Source organism: Condylura cristata, unplaced genomic scaffold, assembly GCF_000260355.1.
Source record: "Condylura cristata isolate star-nosed mole 26May11 unplaced genomic scaffold, ConCri1.0 scaffold00013, whole genome shotgun sequence".
Lineage (NCBI taxonomy): Eukaryota > Metazoa > Chordata > Mammalia > Eulipotyphla > Talpidae > Condylura > Condylura cristata.
In genome coordinates, this window is record NW_004567114.1 from 22,437,292 (window position 1) to 22,462,102 (window position 24,811).

Sequence of the window (24,811 nt, forward strand, 5' to 3'; positions counted from 1 at the left end):
GTGTGTGTGTGTGTGTGTGTGTGTGCACCCAGCCCTTCTCCAGGATGCTGAGCATGCCCTCAGTGAGCGTGTACTGAGTTGATTTTAGTGCTCAGGCATGGTGGGAGGATGGTTTATGTGGCAGTAACAGTAATGGCAGAGTTTCTTGATTTATTGCAGACTGGGATGTTCTATGGTTTTCATCTATATTCATTCTTTAACGCAAAGAAGTACCATGAATTAGATGCTGTGGTCATGTCCATCCTATAGCTAAGGAAACAAGGAAGAAGAGGGATCAATTAGCTTTCCTGAGGTCACACATAAGTGAGTGGCAGAGTCAGGATTTGCTCCCAGTCAGCAATCTCTCTCTCCTCCCCTCCAACTGCCTCTGGACCCCCCTCTCCTTTCCCTCTCCCTAGTCACCCAGCTCTTCCCAGAACCTGCTTTACTTTCCATGTTCCCCTACTGAGGCTACCTCTCTCATCGTGTGGTAACAGTCAATCCATCTATTCCTCCAGGCTGGGCTTTGTGCCTTCCAAGGCCAGAGACCAAGTCATTCAAGTTGCGCCCCAGTCCCAGCCCTGTGATTGCTCCCCAAATGTAGAGGAATGAGGGATGTACTTACAAGGGCAGAAAAGACCAGTTTGGCCAAAGTAACACATTTGAGTGGGGAGATTGATTGCATAAAATTGGACAAGGACAGATAAGGATTGCAGGCAGCACCAGACTGAGTTACTCAGAGGTTGGGCTACGTATGAACGGTGAATCATGACAATTCTGGAGACATCTCCAGAAAGGCTAATCTGCAGGATTAGCTGTTCAGGGGGGGAAATCTGATGGCTGATGGCTGAGAGGATCCTTTTCCAGTACCTGGGAGAAGACACAAAATGTAAATGGTGGTGATGGCTGGAATGAGGTGGATGGGCAAATAAGAGAGTTTATGAGGGAAAAATCCACAGAACCTAGCAGGGGGTGGAAGCATGGGATTATGAGAAAGGGACATGACCTTGATGGTTTGAAGTCTTGATACTGCATAGTGGAGATAGGAAGGGAAGTTGCACTAGAACATTTTAGTGGGGGAGGTAATTTTGGGTAGTGATGAAACTTTGACAATTGAATTTGTGCAAATAGCAGGATATCCAATCAGAGAAGTCTAACAGATGCCATTGGACATTTGCTTCTCCAAAGTTATGAGGTGTTCATAGCGATGCCTCAGGTGGTGGGTGTCTGCCTCAGGTAGAGGGCAGTGAAACACACTAAGTTTCTGTGAAACAGTCAACCAGAGACCCACACAGGTCCCACGTGCCTGGGGCTGTCAGCCATTGGTCATGGTTCTGAGTTTTTGCTTGTTTTCTCTTCATCTTCCCCAGAAATGTTGACAATTACATTTATGATTTAAACTTCTTAATGTGGGATTAAAAATTGTCTTTTAGTCCATATGCTAATTAAGGATGTGCTAAGTTGGATTCATTAGGATAATCAAAGATCCTTTGCACACAAGGGATGATTGGAAGAAGATGGTTTTCAAGCCAGAGGCCCAGGACTTGAATCTTTGCTGTTACTTCCTTGCTGTGACCTTGGGCAAATCACAAAATCTCTTTGAGCCTTGGTTTCTTTTCTGTCCAGTGAGGATGGTTAAGATTAACCTTATAGCGTTTCTGAGAGGGTTAAATGAGCCACATGTGAAAACAGTTAACTTACTGACTGGCTCATAGAAGTGCTCAATAAATATTTATTTTTTTTATATCAAATCAAAAAAGGGTACATATGTCACACTGAGCTTGGGCTCCAGTGTGTTCTGAGCACAGATTGCTGAAGTGTCAGGCACTAGGGAGACAATCGCATAAGTCAAACGAACAATCAAAACTAGCAAGTGTTTGTTGTGCTGAGGCACTGGGCTAAGCAACCTTACATGAATAAACACATCTAGTTCTCACAATACCTGTAAGGGCAAACGATTCTTATCCCCATTTTACAGACTCAGAAACCAAAGTTTGCAAGGTCATACACTGACCCAGGAAGGCCAGCCCAGGAGTTGACCAGAATTCTGGTCCCTGACTTCTCAGCAGGGCAGGAAAGAGTCCCACTGACATATTTAATGTTCCATTTTGGGGAGTTCTTGCATTTCTCAGCTGCGGATCTAAAATGAGATATTTTGAAGTGAAAATTTTGTTGCTTATCTCCATTTTTCTAACTGGGACTCACATTCACACACATTCAATTCCAAAAATCACCTGGCTGCACACCTTGAGGAAGATATAGGACTTTCTGATCCCTGGGATCTGACAGACCCATCTCCAGGCTCCTGCGTGCTACATCAGTGCCAGACCCTTGGGAATGGTTGTCAAAAATCAAGACATCATACCTCACACCTATTCCATCTGCCTGTGTTTCCGTCCAGAATAATTCGGTTTAAAATAAGCACTCAGGGACCTCCCTGGTGGCGCAGCGGGTTAAAGCACAGCACTGAGAAGCTAAAGCCGCTTCCGCATGAGTTCGATTCCCGCCTGCCCCGGAGGTGACCACATGGCGTGGCAGACCTCTCCTGACCCGCCCGCTGCTCCCCTCAGCAGTGTACTTCGTCGATCTGCCTGTTCTGCTCCCCACTCTGTCTCTGGTGAAGCCTGTCGCCGCCCCTGAGCCTCTGGCCTGTACCCCAGTTCTGTATGCACAAATAAATAAATCTTTAAAAAAAAAAATAAGCACTCAGGATGGACTGAAGGAAGGCAGCTACAGTCTGGCTCGCTGGGGTGAGAGAGAGGTATCCGTCACTCCTGCGTGTCCCAGAGGGTGACCACAGGAGACATACAGACGTCAGAAGGCCCAGAGAAAAGAAAATCATGAAGTGCTAGAGTGGAGTGGAGGTCACCTGATGCCAGCCCCTTGTTTTATACATGGGGAATCCAGGCTTAGTGAGATGTGGGGTTCACCCAAGAGTGCATAGCACACTAGCATCAGAGGCAAGGCTAGACCCCAGAGCGCCAGGCCGCCACGCATCCCCCTAGCTTCTGGGCTCAAGAGGGTGTGTGTGGCAAAGCCCACCAGGGTATGGGGAGCTATGGGCTTGCCCAAGAGAGCATCTTGGTGCCTAAACATGGCAGGACCTGGACCAACTTGAAATCTCCACCTTATTACTTGAGCTCAGTAGAGTTACCATTTGCTCTTGAGACACCTGTATATTTAAAATAATTGCAGGGATTAAACCTCTCCTTGAGTGTACAAGTCTGAGCTGGTGGCTTTTTGAACTACCCCGGGTCTGTCCCGAGCTGAGTCACGGCAGGCCTTTTCTCATCGGGGACCTCTCCCCACCAGGGCAGATCAGAGGTAGGCATTTCTCCAGCCCCAGATGGTTCTGCAGAGAGAATGTGGGGAAGGTGTGGGGAGCCCCAAACTTCTGTGAACCAGTCTGGCAGGGGTGAGCCTCCTGCTGTGGCCCCGGTAGGCATAGGTTTCCATTCAGAAGGCTAGATGGGGGGAGAATCTGGGGACAGGATGATTGTGGCGGGGTGTGTAGGATAAGCTGACCAGGGAGAGGAGAAGGAAGCCTGTCTCCTCTGGGTCCTTAGGATCCCTCATGGCTCCCGGGAGTCTCCTCCTCCACCGGGGCTAGAGGGGGTAGACCCTGCACCACAGACTACTCAAGCAGGGACCAGAGGGGTGCAGAGTCTCATCTTCCCTCTCCTCACCTCCATTCCCCTGCTGGTGCCCCCCACTGGCCACAATGCCAGAAGCAGAGGGCCTGGCCATGGGAGGGGTGCAGATCTGGAGGACAGGTGCCAGACGGGGGCGCGGGCCGTGGCTCCACAGCCACATGGGTCTGAGTTCAGATTTGGGCTCTGTCGTTTAGACAGTTGCTTCGAGTCCAGACTCAATCTCCTCAGCTGTAAAATGGGGAGCTGTTGTGAGAGTCCATGTCAGAATGTGCGCTCCCTGACAGTCTGCATGGGCCGCCTTGGTGGCATGGGCAGGTGACCGGCCCTGCGAGGGCTGGACCATTTGATGACGGTGAGCTGCGGTGCAGGGCAAGTGAGTCCTCAGCGCTGTCCGTGAGTGCCACAGGGCAGAGCTGGGAACGAGGGGCGGCCAGGTGCCTCCCAAGGCCCAGGCTTTGTCTCTGGGACGCTCATCCCGTAATTGCTTTCAGTCACTGCTTTCAGTCTCTCGGAAACCACTGGCTCAGATACCCACTGCGTGCTCCAAGTTGGGCTGATGAAAATGTGCCAGAGTCATTAAGTTATCAGTGGGGAAGGCGGCCGCTTCTCCCCGGCAGGAAGGATTTTGCTGTCTGCAGCGGCTTTGTTCACACAAACTGCCCCTGACTCTCCCCTCCTCCTTCTTTCCTCCTGCTTTCCCTCCCCCTCCCCCTGCTCTATCTCCCCCCAAGGGGCGAGTGGGGTAGGGTTGGAGTGGGGGCATGCTGTAAATATTCTGGGGCAACACTGAAGGCATTCATAACTCCAGACAGGAGGTCCTGCCTGGAGAATCCGGTGCTGGATTGGGAAGTGGGCAAGCACTATTTCTGCAGCTTGACAGATGGATCCGCCCCAGGGGAAGGAGAGAGAGGCAGGCAAGCTGGACCTTCCTTATTGTCACAGCCATTCCTCTCGGTGTGAGCTGTGCCAGGAACACAAAATCCAGGTGCATGCTTGCCAAGGTGAAAAGGAGCACCTGAGTTTGTGCACAGGCAGGCTCGACTGGTCCCAGGGGTGATGGCTTGAGAGGTGCCTGATGCAAAGGCGCTTGCTCCAGGGAAGGAGATTGGAATGGGAGGATGGGGGCACAGCCCTCTTTGAATGCTTCAGCAGTCTTGGGGCTCCGTCTGATTCCACACGACAGATAATTCCAGAGTGAGATTGCTGACATGATAAAAGGATAGCAGATGGTTCTAATACTTTATTTTCAGAATGTATCTTTCCCCGCCCTCTTTTTCTTGTTACACCATCACCCCAGACTTCAGAGAAGCTGCTAGTCTGCCCCCACCTCCTCATCTCCCCCTTGGATTTTCCCCCTTTGCTGATCCACTTTGATGGCAGTGGTGATAATAACAGCTGACACTGGCTGGGACCCTGGGCCAGGCGTTGTTTGAAATGTGTTCTCACATGCCCCTCGGGGCTGTGAGGTCGGTCTGCTGTCACTGTCACACTCTTTTCCAGAGAGGGTGCTGAAGCTCAGAGAGGCGTCGCCACCAGCCCAAGATCGTACCAGCCAGTAGCAGAACCAGGGCTTGAACCCAGACACCTCCAATCCGGCCCCCGCTTCTACTCACTGCAGACCCCGAAGTGAGGCCGACCCAGAAGGCTGGGCAGACCCAGAGGCAGGGCCAGAACTGCTGTTGGCACTGAGGTGCCCACCGCTGAGTGGCCTGCTCCGGCTAGAGCGCCAAGGCCTCTTCATGGGGGACTTGTACTCCCAACGCATGTCTCTGGGGTCCTGTGTTCACAGCAGCTGCTCTTACTTTACCAGGTTGACAGGAATAACTTGGTCCTAGATCTCCACCCCTAGCTCCCACAAGCTTCTAGGAGCTGCTACATCATTTTATAGGGCCCTGTGCCAAGCGACAATGAGGTGTTCTTTGTCCAGTAAGTATTAAGGACTTCAAGATGGTGGCACCAAAGTGTTCAACCAAGCATGGGGCCCTTCTGAGCATGGACCCTGCCTGAAGGCACAGATTGCCCCCTCCCCCCCATGAAGCTGGCCCCTAAGTGTTCAGACTGGCAGGGAGATATGATTAAACAGAGTGGGAAATGGTGCTGGATTTTCCTTCTGCAAGCTAGTCAAAACAGGATTTCCAAGCCATTTCTTCCATCTAAATGCAGCAGTCTGATACCAATGCATTTCAACCAAAATCAGTCTTAAAAATCTCCTGTCTCTAGGATGAATTTATTTGAAGGGTTGAGACTTCGGTTGTAACTTTGTGCTGGGGTTAAGCATTTTTCTCACCTACAGAGTGCTACAATCCCTCCTAACCTGCCTTCCAAACTCCACTCTTCCCTTCTCCTTCCTTTTAGCCTGTCAGCGACCCACTGTAGTGGAGAACTAGCTCCACACAGCTTCCCTGAAGCCTCAGTCTCCACCCACCCCTTTTGCACCCCCCAACCCCCTGCCCCGCCAGCCTCAGCTCCCTCCTTACACAGCCATGCTGAAGGAAAAGCCCATGGGCCCCATCACCACTGCCTCATTTCTGGGAGCCCCCTAGCACCCCGAAGTCTGTCTTGTCTTCCATGAGGCTGCACCTTCCCTTCCCATTAAGTAATCTCCTAGTTGTCAACCTGCTGCTCTCTCCTCAGTCCCTATCCTGCTTGACCTTCGTAGGCCTCTGCAATATCCTGTTTCTGAGTCTATTCCCCTGTAAAATGAGGTTGGGGTTGCTGAGAGCAAATTTACTTAGAGCCCCAGAATGGGCCTGGCATGTGGTGCCCCCTCGAAAGCTGTTGTGACTGTGACTGGGAGTGGGATGGCTGCTGTCGTCTGGAATCCCCGCTCCTTTGTCTTATGTTTCTTTCCTAAGAAACTTTTAAAAAAAAAAAAAAAAGCAAAAGTTTCTCTTTCTCCACTAGACTCTTCAGATTCTGGTGTCTCCTGAGTTCTCCCCTAGGGACACCCCTTCCCCGTCTCTTTCCACACTGTGCTGGCTCTTTTCTGCAGATCTACGCCTTCCATAGCTGTCTCCCCCACTCCAGCGTCCACCTCTCTTTCCCCAAGCTCCAGGTGTGTAAACCAAGTCAGGGTGAGCGCATTTTCTCCCTTTCTTAAATCACGTTTCCTCCTGCATCCTTCTGCCCAACTCAGAAATCTGGGTGTTTTTGCTGCTTCCCTCACCTGACACTGAGTCCAGCCGCCAGTCCAGCCCCTTGCTGGTCACTGGGGATAGAACAGGGTTCGAACAATCATGCCAGTCCTGTCGTGTGGCTGCTGGCGGGGGACACATATTCTGATACACAATTAGTCCTGGGAAGGTAATAAACTGGGTCCTAATTTTAATGGGAAAGACTTCCCCGGGGAAGGACATTTGAACTGAGATCTGCAGAACGAGGAAGCATTGATCAGCCAAATTGGGGCCGGGGGACAGTCTAGGCAGAGGGAAGAGCTTGTGCAAAGACTCTGTGGTGGGGGGAAAAAAACACATTTAAGAAACATGGGGAGAGGGTAGAGAAGGAGGTGGAGTGGGGGTGGGCGTGAGGTGGGGACAATTCCAGGCCAGGGAAGCTGTGTTAGTCTCCATTTCACCTGATTCAGTTGTAAGCTCTCCCACCCTGAAGTCCTCATTGTTCACACATAGAAAATTAAAATACCTCCTGCCACCTTCAAATCCATCTTGTGCACCACAGTCTTTAGTGATATTTCTAAAGCATAAATCTGATTAAGTTGGCCCCCGGGATCCGTCTTTCCCTGGCTCCCCGTAGGCAGGATACAGCCCTGCCCTACTTCCTCTCGCTCAGTCCCCTTCACAGTGGCTCTGCTGACTTGCCCGCAGGTCCCAAAAAGTGCAGGGCGGATTGCATTGGTGCTGAGCGGTCGCCTTGTCCCTCATCTGCCCTAGGCGTGACTCCACCCACCCCTCACACAGGTCCGTGTGTCGGCCCCTTCCCTTAGCCAAGCTCGAGTCCACGCTGCTGTATTTGGCTTGCCCCTTTCCTTGCTTACTGACTTACACGCTGCCTGTGAGAGGGTGGACGCCGGAGGGCGGTGCGCAGGAGCCACTTATCTCTCTCCTCTTGGGCCACATTGCTGGGTGCATACTAAATGTCCCATCAGTGTTTCTCGAAGACCTGTTGGTGAAGGAATGACAAGGCGTTGGCAGGTGGTGACTCGAAGCTCCACCTGGACAGCTATGTCTATAGGGGCCCGGCAATGGGTCTGGGTTCCAGGATGGCCACGTGCTGTCTGGCTGTTTCTAATAATGGAGCACAGGTCTCGGGACTGCCTTCTACTGCCCCGGCAGCCATTGCTGCCCTCGGATGGCCAGGGTATGTAGGGTGGACAGTCAAGAATAGATTTGATTTTCTAGTATAGTGGCTCTCAATCCAGTGTGTCCATCAGAAATCACCTGGAGGGTTGTTTTTTGTTTTTGTTTTTGTTTTTTTTTTTTCCAAATGCAAGCCATGGGGCCTCACACTCAGAATTGGGATTGAAGAGGTTTGGGATGGAGCCTGACAATCTGCATCTCTAACAAGTTCCCAGGTGAAATTGGTGGTGGTCTGGGGACCACTCTTTGAGAATCTCTATTTTGAAGAATGTGTTTGCTTTAAAAATAATGATTCACTGTGGTGTTAGGGAAGGAGACGCAGCAAGTTCTTTGCTTGGGTTTGGTTCTGGAGGTTTTTAGGACTTTTCCTATGAGACTAACGTGGAGACATGGATCAGCTTGACACACTTAGCACCTCCTCCCCCAGCTCTTGGTTTTGCCCACAAAGTGTTTCTGTGTTTATCAGCACTTGCATGAGTATGTTTCGAAGGTGTGATCTGTCACGACAGTATATACGTGGATGTCAAGATGAAATCTACGTGGAACTGTCCTTTAGCGAGATCTCCAGGGCAGCCGTCACTACATTTCAAGGAGCTCTGAGGTGGGTAGTGAGCTCCCTAGTAGTGGAGTTGTCCTGGGACAGGCTTCTAGAGTAAGCGTGGGAATAAAACAATTTGTCAGGTAGTTAGACTAAATGCTTGTAAAGATCCTGAAAATTCTGTGATTTAAGAAAACAGTAGTAGTTGACAAAAGGGATATATGGAGTTTTGTGCAGTGTATGGAGAGCTGAGGCCTCCTTTTGGAAATAGGATATTATCATCCTATTTTGAATAAACATTTATTCCTCACCAATGACATGCTTGGTGACAAGATGGATTTATATCCTGTGACCCCAAAGCTGCTGTTTATTGACCTCAGGCCATTTAAAAGGCTAAATAGAAAAAGCTGCGGGCCAGCCCAGAATGTGTGTGCCACAGGGCCTCTGAGTCAAAGGGAATTGAGATGTATAGTGCTATTTTATTTTTCTGCAATATTTACGAACGCGTGCTCAGGAGAGAAAAATGAGAGACTACCACTGGTAGGACTTGAATTTATAGTTATTCACTAGATTGGGTTTTAGACTACCACCTTATAAAGAATGTCTAGCCAGTTGGCAGGTCCCATACTCTGAGGTAGGGGTCAAAGTCTCTCTTGTAGGAGACTCTGGAACTTATGAAGTAGCAGACCAAGCGGAAGCTCTGTCCCTCCTCTACCACTTAATGAGCATCTATTATGTGCTGGGTGCCGAGTGAGATACTTTACAAATGTTATTTATAATTCTTCCAAGTAAGTAGTAATCTCATGATTTTCCGATAAAAGGCAGAGAGAATATTTGTCTTGTTTAATTGTATCCAGCAAAAGTCCTCGATTTATGTTTGGAAGTTAACATAACCATAAAATTGAAATGTGATGAAAGTCTAAAACTTATGGACCCATCTCAGGTCTGAGTATAGATGCAAAATGTAGTATTAGCAAATAGCATGAGGCAGGGCATCAAGTGGGCAGTACTCTGCCCACAGGGAATACATTCTAGAAGGAGGATGCAGTCACAGGAATCATTAGGAAATCACCGTAACTCACTGTATCAATAAACTAAAGGAGTCATCTATCAGCAGATGCTGACAGGGTGGCCAATAAAATTCTCCTATACTAAAACTCTAAAAGGATTAAAAAACACTAGTTAAATTTCATGAAGAGTAAAAATTAGCCACGGAGACTCTAAAAAAGTAAAACAATCCTATACCATTAAAATAGGAAATGCTTGTTTTTGCTATTTTTAAATAATGCCTTAGGGACTCTTATTATACAGGTTAAGAAGATAAAACAGTTGGCATAAAGCTGAGAAAGAAGAAATGAGGTGATCTAGTTTTGCCAGTAGCTGCATAGTAGGTCCTTTGTCCTGGTTTTACTTCCTGAGGTTTTGGTTACCTGTGGACAACAGTGGTCTGAAGACATGATGTATAATGAGATAATGTGAGAGGAAGAGAGAACGGACCGCATCTATGGGCCATTTATTCCAGTATATTGTAATCCTCCCATCTTATTATTAGCTGTTGGTGTTAGTCTGTTACTGTGCCTAACTCACAATTAAACTTTATCATACTCTGAGATTATAGGGAGAAATACAGTACCTGTAGGGTTCAGTGCTGTACTCAATTTCAGGGGTCCTCTGGGGGTGCTGGAACCTCTCCTGTGGATAAGGGGGAACTACCATAATAACCTAAAAACCCATAAAAGGATCTACAAAGGAAAGAAACCTGCTAGAAATAATAAAGGAATTAGATAAGATGGCGCAAACACTCTTTTCTATATTATTGGGGTCTCAAAGCCAGTCAACTTGGGCACCTGGACGTGGGATTGGGATCCAGGTGTGAGGGTGAAGTCTGGGCTCCTTCCACCTTGTGGTGGGTGTACGCTCACGGCTGTAACCGTCATGTGGAGGGAGGGTCTCCTAGGCCCGTACCGTGGGTGTGCTGGCACATCAGGTGGGGTTTGGTGTGCCAGGAAGAGGGGCCACAATGAGGCAGTTAGCACAGGAGTTTTACAAAGACCTGCTAGGGCTTTGTGTGTGTGTGTGTGTGGCGGGGGAAGGTGAAGGTGTAGGGTAAGGGGATGGTCTGGTCAGACTTCGCATGCACATTCTGAGCAGCCAACCATTGGAATGACCCCTTCCTTCAGAAGTGATATTTCTGTGGCTTGTTGCCCTGTCTCACACTGTCCATTGGAGATATTTGAAGAGATTCTACATATCAGAGGCTGCCTGGGGGCCATGGGTATAAGCTTTTGGTTGCCACATCTCCCAAGGATGACTTAACTTCAGGGATTCGTGCTAGAAGTGGATTTTTTCTGACACAGAAACTACTGGGGTAATGTGTCAAAACTACTATGCAGAGGAAGATTTTGTCCTTCAAAAAGTCAGTCAGTCAGAGGGTGGAGGAAGGAGCCCTGTGTGGGAATCTGGGTTCCAGAGGTTCTGCCACAACTAGCTGTGTGACCCCAGGCAACTCACTTGGTCTTGCTGGGCTCATTTGACTCATCTGCACGTTGGTGTACTGTATTAGTCTCCCAGTGCCCTCTGGCTTCAAAGTTATAATAATCATCACCTCTGTCTTGTTCCTGACCCTGTTCTAAGTGCTTTGCACAGAGGTTAACCATCATAACTATCTCATGAGGTAAGTACTGTTCCCATTTTCCCTCTGAAGAAACTGAGGCACGGAGGGTATGTGACTTGCCCAGGGTCTCACACCTGGAAAATGATGGAGCGTTAATGCAGTGCAACCTCACTTTTGTTCTGCTTTTTCTCTCTTTGGACTCATGTTGTTATGATGGTGTTGGTTCTGTCTGGGGCCATGGGGTGTTGAGGCTGGGAAACACTTTTTTATGGGAAATGAAGTTCTGGGGTGGCTGGATGGGCGTGGCCGCCTTGGAGAATGATGGCAGTGGCTGCGAAGTTGCTGACATTGTGGTTCCCTTTCCTTTTTTTCCTTTCCTCTCTAGTCTGCGGTAAGCGCTACAAGAACCGGCCAGGACTCAGCTACCACTATGCTCACACTCACCTGGCCAGCGAGGAGGGGGATGAAGCTCAAGACCAGGAGACCCGGTCCCCACCCAACCACAGAAACGAGAACCACAGACGTGAGTTGCAGTTGTTGGATGGAACAGGGGACCGCGGGTGGGCGGGGAAGGAGGGCTGCCTTTCCACACCTCTGCGTCTCTTGGTGGCACCTGTTGTTTGGTTTCAATTCCTTTGGTGAGTTGGCTCTTTCCTCCCATCCCAGCTGCTTCTGGGGTTCAGCCAAGCCCCAGGCTGGGCAGGGGTGGTGCACCCAGTCTACTCCAGAGAAAGGAAGGTAAGGGTTAAGGCAGCAGGGACATGTCTTTCCCTGACCATTATCAAGATGACAGACCTGCTGCCCTTTGTCTCCAGCTCCGGAAGATCCATTTGCAGCTTCTACCTGGAACTGGGCATATCCCTATGGCTGTCGATTCAGAAACAAGCCAGTGTCTTCTTGGCCACCACAAGACTGGAATATTCTGGACCTATTCTGTAGGCTTTGTTAGGGGTTATCATTTTAGTGTAGGACTCTGGCCTCCTGGCCCTTCAGTTAAGCCCTCAGCTGGCATACATGTCCAAGTGGCTCGTCGGTGGTATGCTTGGATCTGAAGACTCAAAATCATCCTGAAGATCTCTTTGCACATTTATCCCTTCTTTCCTTCTTCAGTTTATGAATTAGGGACTCAAGAAGGACAGCGTTTACCACTTGACTTTCTTCTAGAACATTCTTTTGGTTCCTGAGCCTGTAAGACAATAGAGTGGGATGAGGAAATGGAACCATCAGGGCTTGCTTCAAGATGTGGACCAGTCTGAGATCATTAGCTGAGGAAGAACTGTGGTCATGCCATTTGTTTTTGAGGTGACTGGTGTATTCAGTCAGTCAGCCGAACTAACTGATGTCGATTGGCTGCCTTCACTAAATATTTGACATAGCACACCTTGAACAGGCCTTTCTTTGCATCCATGGTTTCCCCCAACCCTACCTCACTTTCCCCTGGTAACACTACCTTCAGTATTAGTTTTCTAGAGCTGCCATATCAACATCCCACGGATGGGAGGGGCCTAAAGAATGGGCATTTATTTCCTCCTGGTTTAGGGCCCATCCTAGTCTCATTTTAACATACCTCTTTAATCACCACTTTATTTTTATTTTTATTTTTAACCTTATTTTTATTTTTATATACATGAATGCATATATATGTGCCTCCAGGCTGCATATAGGGATTGGACAGACATACGAACATCACAGCATATGGGAAGCTTATTAAGGAAGAATCAAAAAGACACTGGCATAGCCCAGGCAGTAGTCAAGAGCTGCTGCTTTAAAAAAAATTGTTTTAAATAAAGTACATTGTTCCACATCCATGTTAATGTTTGCCAGTATAGGATTTCTCCCTCGGGTGTAGTCACTGTAGCTCTCCCACCAGCAGAGCACCCATAGCCCATAGTCCTCCACCACTGTCCATTGTGGTCTCCCTCCTCCCATTCTGATGCCTATGGTCAGCTTTCAAAGGTTGGTTTTAAAGTTTGTCTTTTTCTGATCTTTTCCTTGGTTTCTCTATATTCTACACAATAAATGACACCATCCAATATTTATCTTTCTCTACCAGGTTTATTTTGCTTAGCATTATCCTTTCTAGCTCCAGCCGTCTTGCCACAAATGGCATGAGTTTATCTTTTTAACAACTAAATAGTAATCCCCCAACACGCATGTGTACATGCACACACACACACACACATGCGCACGCACATCCCTTCCTGATCTACACATCTGTTTGGGGGCACTTAGGTGGTTTCCGTAGCAGCACCCATAGTACTGCAGTGAGTATAGGAATGTGCATTTCTTTTCAAATTAGAGTTTTTGTGTTTTTACCTAGAGGTGGAATACCTGGGCTATGTAGATCCACCATATGCTTCCCATAGTCTACAGTCTACATTCTCACCACAGTGAGAATGGGCCCTTCTCACTTGTTAATCTCTTTAAAGAGCCTGTCTCCAAATATTGTCACAGTTACTGGGAGTTGGTACTTAAACATAGGAGTTTTGGGGAGACAGTTTGGCCCACATTACCTGCTTTAAATATTACTTTCAGGATTCAAGCCTTTTGTGTGACACCCTTGATTTCATACCTACTATTGACATCTGGATGGAACCTGAAAAACGGGAGGCGGGGGGATGGTCTGAAGAACTGGGCCTGTCTCCCCTTGCCAGCTTGAGTAGCTACAAAGCTGAGGTCTCTGTCTGCTCCTGGGGACAGCTTTCCTTGGTCCAGTCACCCATGTCCTTCAGAAAGGAAAGCGTATTGACCTGTGCTGAGCAGCTGGTATTTCCATTTCCCCATCTCTCCTCTTATCCCTTCTCTGATCTAAGTGGCCAAGGCATAGCTATTATCTCCTACCACGATGTGGCCGAGAATGGTCTCCTTTGATTTAGGTTGCTATCTGGAAAGTATTATTAGCGATGATTACTCTCTCTAAAGTATTTATTAGCTTGGTATTATTTCCCATCCCTCCAGTGCTGGCTTATCTCCTTTACATCTCTTCACAAATGTCAGGCCATCTTGTTCTTGCATAGGCGCTTCACTCATGCTATAGGGTTTGGAGTGCTCCTCTCTTTCCCTGTCTCCTTTTTGTGTACATGGTGATGATGGCAGAGGAAGCTTCCTTGTGGTCCCCAGATCTTAGGTTGTTGGAAAAGTCATGACATATTTTTTCTATGTTTTTCAAGCAAAAGTGGGTCATGTCTTTTCCCACATCCCGATATGTTGAAGACCCTAACTGCAACAGGGCCGTCTTCTCCTCAGCTGTTCCTTGTGATCCCCCCTTGGTGGGCTGTGGATTACCAAGGTGGCCACCAGCGTACTTGTCTCTGTTCACTGGGACCTTCTCACATACCCATGGGTTGGTATCTTCTGCCTGCTCACCTGGAGGCCAGAAGGCCTAGCTTGGAAAGGAATCTGTGTTTCCTTATCCTAAATGGAGACATGTCCTTAAAAAATCTCATCCAGCTACCTGTTCCCCTCCTGTGTTCATCAGTGAGCACACTTTCTGCAGCCCCTTTTCTGCCCTCTTCTCATCCTGCTGATGATAAATCAGATTCTTCAGAAAGGAATCATCTGACCGCTCAAGGCTTTCAAATCACCAAGAAGAGACTGGCTGTCCCTGAGCACCTCTGAGCCTTCATCACCTGAGGAAGATTCCAGAATGCTCACAAACACCCTTTGAATCTCATAACTGTATAAGAATTCTCCAGTTAACCTAATTTTCTAGTGGGGAAGGTGGGAAGAAAGACTCTTAGTATTCACAGAAGCCACCATTTCTGCCCTCCCAGTTTTTCTAGACAAATGCAAGAGACAGCTGCTCTTTCCAGGCTCTCTGCTCCACAAACACTCCCAATTTGTTTGCTGCTCCGAATGTGTGCTCTTTTCCCTCCCACATTCCCCTGGCGAGCAGCCCCTTAACCATTTCTCGCGAGTGCTAATTGCCAGCATCATTAATACTTAGTCATTAGCTGCTCCCACTGTTTGGGGTGGGGTGGACTCCCATCCATCCTGCCCCTAAATGCCACTGGGACTGAGTGGTGAACTGGAGTGACAGCTCTGAGCCTCCTGAGGTCTCAGCTTGGAGAGCCTCCCTAGGTATGGCTTTTGGAGGAGAGCTTAACTCTGCAGGCTAAACTGTAGCTCCCCCATGTCCATCCTCCCCCCCCCCCCCGCAAATGGTCTGGAGTTATTTGAAATGCTGACTTTTCCCTCTTTGACAGAGCTACATGGGGACCCAGGCTGCCTGAGAGCACAGGCTTAAAGGAAAACAGTCCTACAGATTCAGGAGTTTTCAGGCCCCAAGCAGATGGGTTCACCCCACCTGGGGTAGCAGAGACCTTTTGACTTTGGTTCTCCTGCTGTCTCTTGCAGCCTCCCCTCCAGCTGTGTCTGCAGCAAAACCCATTGCTCATCCCTGTGCACCGCTGCTGAAAGGGCAAAGTGGAGCCCTGGAGCCAGCCCTGGAGCTGGGTTGACCTCCCTGTCCCCAGCCCCCAGCCCCAAGCTGCCAGCTCAGCACTTGACCGCATTCCTCCGGTCCTCCCGTCCTCCGGTCCTCCCCCTCCCGTCCTCCTGGCCACCTGCCCCTCCCTGCCGACTGCTCTCACCTTTATTCTTCTCCCAGTTTCTCATTTTTCTCCTTAGTTATCTTTTTGTCCTGCTGTAGGTTCTCCTTCTTCCTTTGTTCCCTTGACTCCCTGTGCCAGAGAGGCTGGGGGCAAAGTCTCCCCCTTGGGAGACAGTGCTTTTCTGATGGGGTCTTCCCCATCTGAGCTACTGCCCTTTCCCGGCCTGAGTGAGGCTGGGTTCTTCTTCTTTCTTCCATGTCCTTACCACCTTCTGTTCATACAAATGAAGTGAAATCGCTGTGTGTGTGTGAATACAAGAGAAGTGGGCTTGGGCAGTCAGGACTTGAGAAGTACCATTCTGCTGTAACCCCTAAAATGCCACCTTGGCAACCAGCCTAGAGGGCCCAGGGGAATAGAAAACACTGGATTAGCAAAAGTCCTTTGACACAGGTTCACAATGTCAAGACGTTTCTTGAATTTCTTTTTACCTTCTTGGCACAGAGGAAATCTATTATAGATGTTCTCAAGGTCCTTTTTTGGAGGGGGTGGGGTGGGTGGGTGGGTGTAAGGCCTTTATGGAATCCTGGACCTGAATGGAAAAGCTATATAAATGCATTTACTCCTGCCTGTCCATCTGGCCATCCCTCCCTTCCTCCACCGAGTGAGCATTTATTGAACACTGCCTTGGCCCCTGTCTTTGAGGAACTCAGTCTAAAGTGGGAGTGTCAAATAAGAGCAGGTACAAAAGTTGAAGGAGTGAAAGACCCAGCACTGCACCCACTTTCTAGGATGGTGATATTCGAAGGGTGCTTCTGTGCCAACCTGGGAGCTCCTTGGAAAGGTATGTTGTTGCTTCCAGCAGAGCCTGAAACAGAAGCCCCGAGGGCGGGGATCAGCAGCTGTGGTTTTAACTGTCCTTTAGGATATTCTGATGCACAAGAAAGCCCGAGAACACCACAGGAGGGGATTTGCAAAGGCTTCACTGAGGAGGTGTTTTCAAGTTAGAATGAGGGGAGATTTCTGGCATGTAAGGGCTCCTAGCCAGAGGGAACTATGTACAGAGACATCTGAAGAAGCTTGGTGCATCCTGCCACTGATGGTAGTTGGGGCTGAGGACAGTACTGGGTTTGGGGGACATAGAAGAAGGTGGCAGAGGCCACAGTTGGACATGTCTTCAGTGGTGGCCATGTTTTTGTCATCTGGTGGGAAATCAAGAACCACCGTAGCAATTACTAGAATACAGATGATTTGTAAATAAATTTGTCTGGAACATTATTAGTTGTGATATGGTCTATCTCTTTTACCTGATAGCAGAAATAAGTATAAAATGTTCCATAGCATACTTAGAGCTCCTAAGAGGGAAATATTTTTTAAAATATGGGCCAATAAAATTACTTTGAGCCTATATTTCAGGTCCCTGGGATGGAAGTGGGGTTCCTGAGGGGTCCGATGTCTCGGTCCTCTGTTTCTGGTGCTGTGGCCGGCACACAGGCTTTCAGTGTCTGCAGGAAGCAAGGCCCTGGCTTGTGTACCTCGGGAGGGCATCTTGTACTCTGTGGGACTGAGAGAGGAGGGCTGAGTTGATTAAGGGTAATGTTGGCTGATTAGATAATCTGAAAATTAGGCTGATAATGTGCAAATTGTCTAAAAGAAGTGCATGATGTCATTGCTTCACTGATGGGAAAGATCTAACAGATGTTATTAGTCTTCTGACATCTCTGTCCTCTAACATATGGCCCAGGGGCAATGAATGCAGCTTTAAGAGATAGAGAAAATTACCTTTGATGCAGCTTAAGAATTTTGGATCACTCTGAAAGGTGCCTGAAATGCCAGAAAGCCCACACAACCAGCCACGAGCCCAACCTCAACGTAGGAATTTCGTCTTTGTTACCGGGAAAGAGGGCACGATTCACACATAGGCTCTGGCCAAAGAGTGAGCTGCTTCTCCCTTCCTGCAGAGTGAATTTAGAAACTAGCAACAAGTGTTCTTTAGAGGAATTATTATTTAACTAAACAGTGTACAGATGACAAAGCCAGGAAGAACTGGGGGGTTGCTCTGACCTTGGAGGGTAAGTTGGAGTTGATTTGCCAGATCTGTGGATCATCCTCACTTGTGTCCTGTGCCTGAGAACATGGCCGTGGAACTGGGCAGGCAAGGGTGGGAGTCAGAGCCCGCATGCTGCCATCTTTCCTCTGTGTCAAGGTGGGCAGTTACCTACACTTCCTGCCCCTTCATTGCCTCATCTGTAAAATGGAGAGAATAACCACATTGATCCCACGGCATTGCCAGAGGTCTTCATTGGCGTGAAGATGAGATGACACAGGTGTTCGGTATCAAGTCCGCACCTTGTGAACGCTCATACCCAAGCTCTGTCCTGTTAGGACCTGCAGATGGCTGATCAGTCAGGGCCCATCTGCACTTAAGCGATACTGGAAAACTGGTGCCTGTGGGGTGTTGGGCATAACTACTGCATCCTGACCTGGCCCTGACACGCTCCTTGCTTACTCTTAGATATGGATTCCATCTTCATAGGTTAAACATGGGTATTGTTTGAGTACTCAGTGTGCACATGGCCACTCATGGAGCTGAGGGTAGTTGGGCCTCTGAACAGACATAACGTGGCCTTAGCTCTGTGAGGACTTCCATTTTGATTGAGAAGTAAGATGGCTGTGTGGAATCCAGTGATGGCAAGTGTGGTGCTCTGTACTTATTCTCCTGTTTCCCCAGGATTACACATCCACCCACCTTTTGCTTTTCAGTGGGCCTGTCTTACTTCCTCATATTTGGCCCAATTACCTGGAATGTTCAGGATGAAAGACTTCCACGTACTGAGCCCTGCCGATGACAACAGTGATACTTGCTGACAGTCCCTGGATGTGTTTGATACTGTGCTAAGCAGCCTCATTGATCTCATTCTTTCCTCACAATAACCCAATGAGATAGGTGCTCTATCCCGTGAGGACACCAAACACTCTAAGGCCGAGGGATGTGCCCAGGGACTGTGAATTCTCCTGGCATCTGTCCCTTCTTAGGAAACCTTGTTTATTGAGGCCTTTGAAAAAGAACAGGAAATGGAACACCTCTTAGGGGTCAGGCTCTTTTCACGCATCGACTCTTGCTATACAAGCTAGGGGGTGCGTGCCATCGTGCTGTCATTTTCCAGAAGCAGCCACTGAGGCCAAGCCAGGTTGAGGATCTGGCTCCATGTCATATGGTTAGCACAGTGGAGGCTGAGATGTGAAGGTGCTGGAGTTGGGTGCCATTCACTTGCTTCAGGGTGTTGGAGGCCCAAATGAGGGAGCCTCATCTTAGCCTGGGATCTTTGTCAAATTCCTACTGCTGTCCCTTAATTTTTACCTATAAGCCAGTTGTCAAATGCATTATATTGAATAATGATTTTTTAAAAGTCAGGAGTGTGTTAATGGGCACTTTCTTAGCCCAGGCCACCACGACAGGATAGCATAGAACCGGCGCTTAAACAATAAGAGTTTATTTCTGGAAGTCTCAGATAAAGGTGTACAGGGTGTCTGGGGAGAACTCTCCTTGGGTTGGAGGTGACCTTTCCTTGTTGTTTGTGGGTGGCGAGAGAGAGAAGGAAGCTTTAAGGGGGCCTCTTCTTCTAAGAACACCAATCCCACCACGAGGGTCTTATCCTCATGGCCTCATCTAAAATTTTTTTTTTTTTACTATGAAAGCCTCATCTCTAAATGCGGTTACTTTGGGGGTTTAGGGCTTCAATAAAGGAGTCTGGGGGGGGTACCATAATTCATCTCATAGTCTTCAAAACTACCATTAGTTTTTTGTGATGTCAATGGACTGTGCTCCCCAATATAAATTCTGCATAAGAATTTAATTTATAAGTGCATTTTTACCATTAAAAAAATCACACATCAATGTCTTCAACAATTTTCCTGTATCTTTCTCTTTTAGTCTGTAACTAATTTTCTTTTTTAGTTCTTGTAACTCTTTCTAACCTTATCCCTCTTTAAAAAAAAAGTGCTTGTACCAGAAAAATTTTAAGATTCATCGTTGGCTCTTTGTTGTCCTTCACCATCCATATCAGCAGTCCTTCAAGAATATACCCCAGGGCCCTCCCTGGTGGCTCAGTGGGTTGAAGCACAGCACTACGAAGCTGGCCGCAGCTGCGTGAGCCCTAGTTCAATCCCTGCCAGGGCGTGGGACCCACATGGCACGGCAGATCTCCCCTGACCCGCCTGCTGCTCCCCTCAGCAGTGTACTTCAGCGATCTGCATTTTCTGCTCCCCACTCTGTCTCTGGTGAAGCCTTTCATTGCCCCTGCACTTCTGACCTGTACCCCAGTTCGGTATGCCTAAATACAGCTTTAAAAACAAACAAAAAAATACCCCAAGTCTGTTTCCACCCTCCTACCCTCTGTGGGTTCCCACTTGAGTCATCACAATCTTCTTTGTTGGTCTCCCAGATGCTTTTAGAGCTCTCATGGCTGGCATGGCTGCCCCTGGGTCTGTGGTCTCATGATTGTCTTTGGATACTCAGACTCTAGAGATACTAGAGACTCTCTTTTCCTGAGCTGTTTTTCAAGACTGATTTTCAGTCTGGAGGATTAAAACATGCTAGTCCATTGTGGATGCTTGAGATTGACATACCTGAGCCCAGTGGAGGTGGGGTGAGGTTGCTTAAGAGAGTTAAAGGGCTTGATTAATTCTAATGTGCAGTAATAATATCTTGGCACCATAAATGGGTGAAGCTTATCTGGCTCTAAAGCACAGAGATGTCCTGTAATTCTTGAAGGGGAATGACACCACTTCATTCAGAGCCCTGTTGACGCTATAGTTACTCTCAAATGTAATGTTACCCCTTCCACTGACTCATTTGGTGGCAATAATAAGTTGCTACACCAGGGCATGAACTGACCCACATGACCTTCCCTGGAAAATTGAAATATCCCTTGTGCTTTTCCTAATCAGCGCCAAGAAACATAATCAGCTTTGCTTTATTTTTTTCAATGTTTTCTGAAGCATCAATGACAGAGCTGGGGTGGCTGGCCTAAGGCTGGGGCACAGAGGTCGCTACTGATGGGTCATGTGACCACCTGGCTGCAGCGCTGAGGTCCAAACTCCTGGCGAATTGCCATTCTTAACCAAATACATCCATTGGGACTCCTATGTGTACAGATGTGTTTTCATTAAAAAAATATATATTTATTTATACAGAAAAATAAAAGATTTAATCATACAGAACTGGGGTATAGGTCAGAAGTGCAGGGGCAGTGAGAGGATTCATCAGAGACAGAGTGGGGAGCAGAACAGGCTGACTGAGACATACACTGCTGAGGGTGGGCCTGGAGAGTTCTGCCACGCCATGTGGGTCACCTCTGGGATCGAACTCATGCTGAAGTGGCTTTAGCTTCTTAGTGCTGTGCCTTAACCCGCTGCACCACCAGGGTGGACCGTGTTATTGTTTTTATGGCACACATGGTTTTTAGCAGTTAGTGTTCTCAAAGTGTGTATCTAACAATGTGAGTGTAGATTCCATAAAGATGGGGAAGAAAGAAGATACAGGAAGGCCGGGATGACTGACATTACATTTAAACACTTTAATGAAGATTCTGCAGCTCCCCAAACACACAGTAGGACAAAGCTCATGTTCTCATTGGCTGCTGCTGGGCTCCCTGCAAGAGATCAAACCTAATGGATGCTGGGACCAACCCAGTTTGGGGGTTCTTAATTCTTTCCATCCTGGTTTTCCATGCAGTGCTGAAGGGGATGGATTCCTGCAGGAGTTCAGGCCCAAAGCCTGTTCTCTCTAGGGCCCCTACTCCCTATTACTCCCACTCTTCCTGGCTCCTCTTATGAACAGAACTGATGCTGGTGGTGCCAGAGAATGCCACTCAGTACTGGAGAGACACATCCCATTCCCTTAACTCCCCATCCTTGACTTTGCTCTGCTCAACCTTTTTTTTTTACCCCTGAACAAGTCTCTGAAGATTTGCCCATCCTTTCATTATGTATTTATTGTCAGCACTGCACGCGTCCCTGTGCCAGGTGAGGGGCATTCAGAGATGAAAGACACTGCTCCTGCCCTCAGGGAGTTCGCGGCTAATCGGAAAAGAGACTTGGACACAAATATAAAGCAACTGTGAAAGATGGAGTTTCTCTGGATTTGGGACACTTTCCTGGCTCTTCTTTCACTGTATTACAAATCCTCAAGTAATGCACCTGAAAATAACTTAATACATCATGTAGCATCAGCTCTTGCCTCTAGATAGGACCCAGTCAAACAGCCTGTAGCCAGGGAAGCCTGGGCAGAGTTCGCATCAGAGAAGGTTGCGCCTTGGACGGTGCCTGTCACTGTTTAATCACCTCTGTTTCCAGCTCTTTTGTGCCTGTGCTGCCTTCTTAGCTCATTCTGCCTCATGTTGTCCTTGACAATATGGAGTGTGGCGATTTAGCTCCATCCATAAACTTGACGACGTATGAAGTCGGCTCTTGCCCTTTCTTCCTCAGGTAGATTAACCTCACCAGCACCTCCTCTCCTTAGTCCTTCCCATGCGCTCATGTTGTCCTAATGCCAGGTGGCAAAGTGGCCCACAAACAAGAGCAAGTTCTTTGCCTTTGAGGGCTCTAATGGCCTAAAGGCCACTGGTGAGTGGACCCGGCTCCCCATTTCTTCAGCAGACCACCCCCACCCCCAGCCCCCTGCCTTTCCACATACAGGTAGAAAGACATCATTTGTCTTCCTCCTGGGGCCCCAGGGCAGGAGCTGAGCTGTAATTAGGTAGCCAAGAAGAACCAGTCTGAATGGAATCCCAATGTTTTTATTCCTTGGATCTGTGGGGTTTATTTTTTCATCAATTCTAAGGAAGCAATGAAAAAAAGGTGTCAGGTCTTGGGGATAATTTATATGAGTAAACACGTAAGGAGTAGGGTGAGCAAGAGCATGAGAATTAAGGCCATTTATCCAGGCTTTGAGGCTCTGTTTGCCCTCTGGTCCAGCCTTCCCCACAGTCTTCATCTCGCCACTTTAACCCTCTCCTGTCCTGTTCACACTGGCTGCCACAGAACACTCCACAGCTGCCTTCTCTGCCCCAGCGGTCCGCCTGCCTCCCTCTACCCCTCCCACGTCCCTCATTAAAGACTGGGTGGAAGGGAGCAGGATGTGGCCATGGCCTCCAGCTGAGGCCTGCTTGCTGATTCTGAAGGGAAAGCACGATGACTGACACCCTCACGCCTCACCCTCCCGGTCTCTGAAGCTTCCTGCGCTGGCCTGGCTGGTCTGGCGTGTCCTGTGTGCCAGCTTCGGGCGGCTGCCTTTCCACTTCCCTCTCCCGTTTCTTTACTCTGCCCTCCAAAGATGCGTTCTGCACAGCCAAATGGCACTGGGCTAGGATGCTTTACACTTGAGAGATGAAGTAATAACAGGTGGCAAGACCAGAGGCTGCCGGAGCCCAGGATTCCGGTTGCCATGGAAACATGTCAGACCTGTAGAGGGCCAGGAACTGTCAGCCATGGAGGGTGGTGGGGGAGACTGGCAAGAGGGGCGAGGAGAGGCACAGCTCCTCCTGGAGCTCTCCTGGCTGCCCCTAGATTCCCCAAGGGACTGTGCACCCCAGCTAGCTAGCAGGCTCTGGGCCCGGAGCTGGTAATGGGCCCAGAGTGTGGCCTGGTTTGTCTGCACCAGGCCCTGGCAGGCAGGCCGAACGACTGCTCAGGATATGAAGTCACATGCTTGTGTATGTGCCACGGAGGAGCCTCAACTTCTGGCCTGCTTCCCATTCCCCGGGACACTCGGGAGGCAGCTCTGCTCCTGGTAGAGCCAGATGAAAGCTGTTGCTGCTTGCTGTGGCCACACTATCCCTGCCACTCATCCTTTCTAAAGAGTGGTAGGTATCTCGCTGCAGAGATCAGATGGAGAGGGGGACAGGCAGTCCTTATGGGTGGAAATTTCACAGATGATTTTGGGCCTTGTTTGCTTTACACACATGGCCCGATTGAAGTGAAAAATCCTATCAAATATACTAATACCACTCTAGAATGAGTATCACCCTTTACTGAGTGTGGTGGGGGGCCTCTTTGAGGTTGGTTTTTACTCTTGGTTCGATTTACTGGAGCCCTCCCTCCCTTCCTTTTGCATTTCTTCATGAACCTTTATCTTGATTTCCATTCTTTCCACTCTGCCTCCACCCACCCCCAACCCCATCCCATGAGATTTGTAGAGCTATCTCCCTCAGGTAAATTCCTAAACTCTTAAAGCGCCTTTATTTTCTCAGCAGCTTCCTTGTAGCTCTTATATGATCTCAGTCCATGAACATTAATCAACAGAAAGCCAAATCCATCATTGCAGATGCTGCCATCGAGATACCACTATGGTCTCTGCCCTCCCCGTCATCTTATTCTGTAAAGCGGGACTCAATTTCCCATAAGCAGAAGCAGAATCTCTATTTAAATCCCACTTGCAAGGTCTGGGAGAGCTTCCTATTTATAGTAAAATCCTTTTTATAATGATCTCATATACTATACCAGGAAATTGCTCACGGCTGGGTCAGGCCATAGGCCAATATAGCCATGGTGTGAGCTTTACTTAAAAAAAAAAAAAGGTCCTTTAAGAGCGTCTGGAATTCTCTGGAGATGTGTTTTCACAGAGTATCTGCCAATAAACAGGATTACCTGGGGTGGATTAGCGTAGTAGGGAAGGTACATGTAAGCTCACGGGGAATTTCTACTTTTTATTAGGACAGTCTCAATAATTTTTATCATGTTGGGCTTCCTAAATATCAAATTGGGTGAGCTAAGATGCCTCTTAAAGAAATTTATGAAATATTTTATATGCAAAGTATGTCCCCCAATGTTTGCCAGCGGACTTCCCGGGAGGCAGGAGTGTGGTGGAGGAACAGTGTCCATGGGGACATGGACAGTCCGAGGTGCTTCACAAGCCAGCATCTTCCTCTTGTTGGACTTGAGTTACCTTCTCCGTCAAATAATCCCTAGTTTACTAAATTTTGTGATATCAATGAAACTACATGCAAAGCAGCCTCCATAAGTTCTGTCATAGTTTTTTTTTTTTTTATTAAAAAGTTTATTTTTACATCATTTTTCACATTTTTTTTTTCATCTCAATTGTAATCCCCATGGGTTTCCCATCACCAAATCACCCCTGTGCCACCACCATAGTCCCGTGCATT

At 48.3% G+C, this 24,811-nt stretch overlaps 1 protein-coding gene across 1 annotated transcript in view; it reads left to right on the plus strand.

Moving 5' to 3' along the window:
* The window catches only part of DPF3 (D4, zinc and double PHD fingers, family 3), a 97,833-nt gene that overhangs the window by 55,939 nt on the left and 17,083 nt on the right, over positions 1 to 24,811 (plus strand). Inside the window, exon 8 of the mRNA XM_012724394.1 lies at positions 11,483 to 11,620. Within this exon, the coding sequence (XP_012579848.1) occupies positions 11,483 to 11,620 (138 nt within the window). The remainder of the gene's footprint in view (positions 1 to 11,482; positions 11,621 to 24,811) is intronic.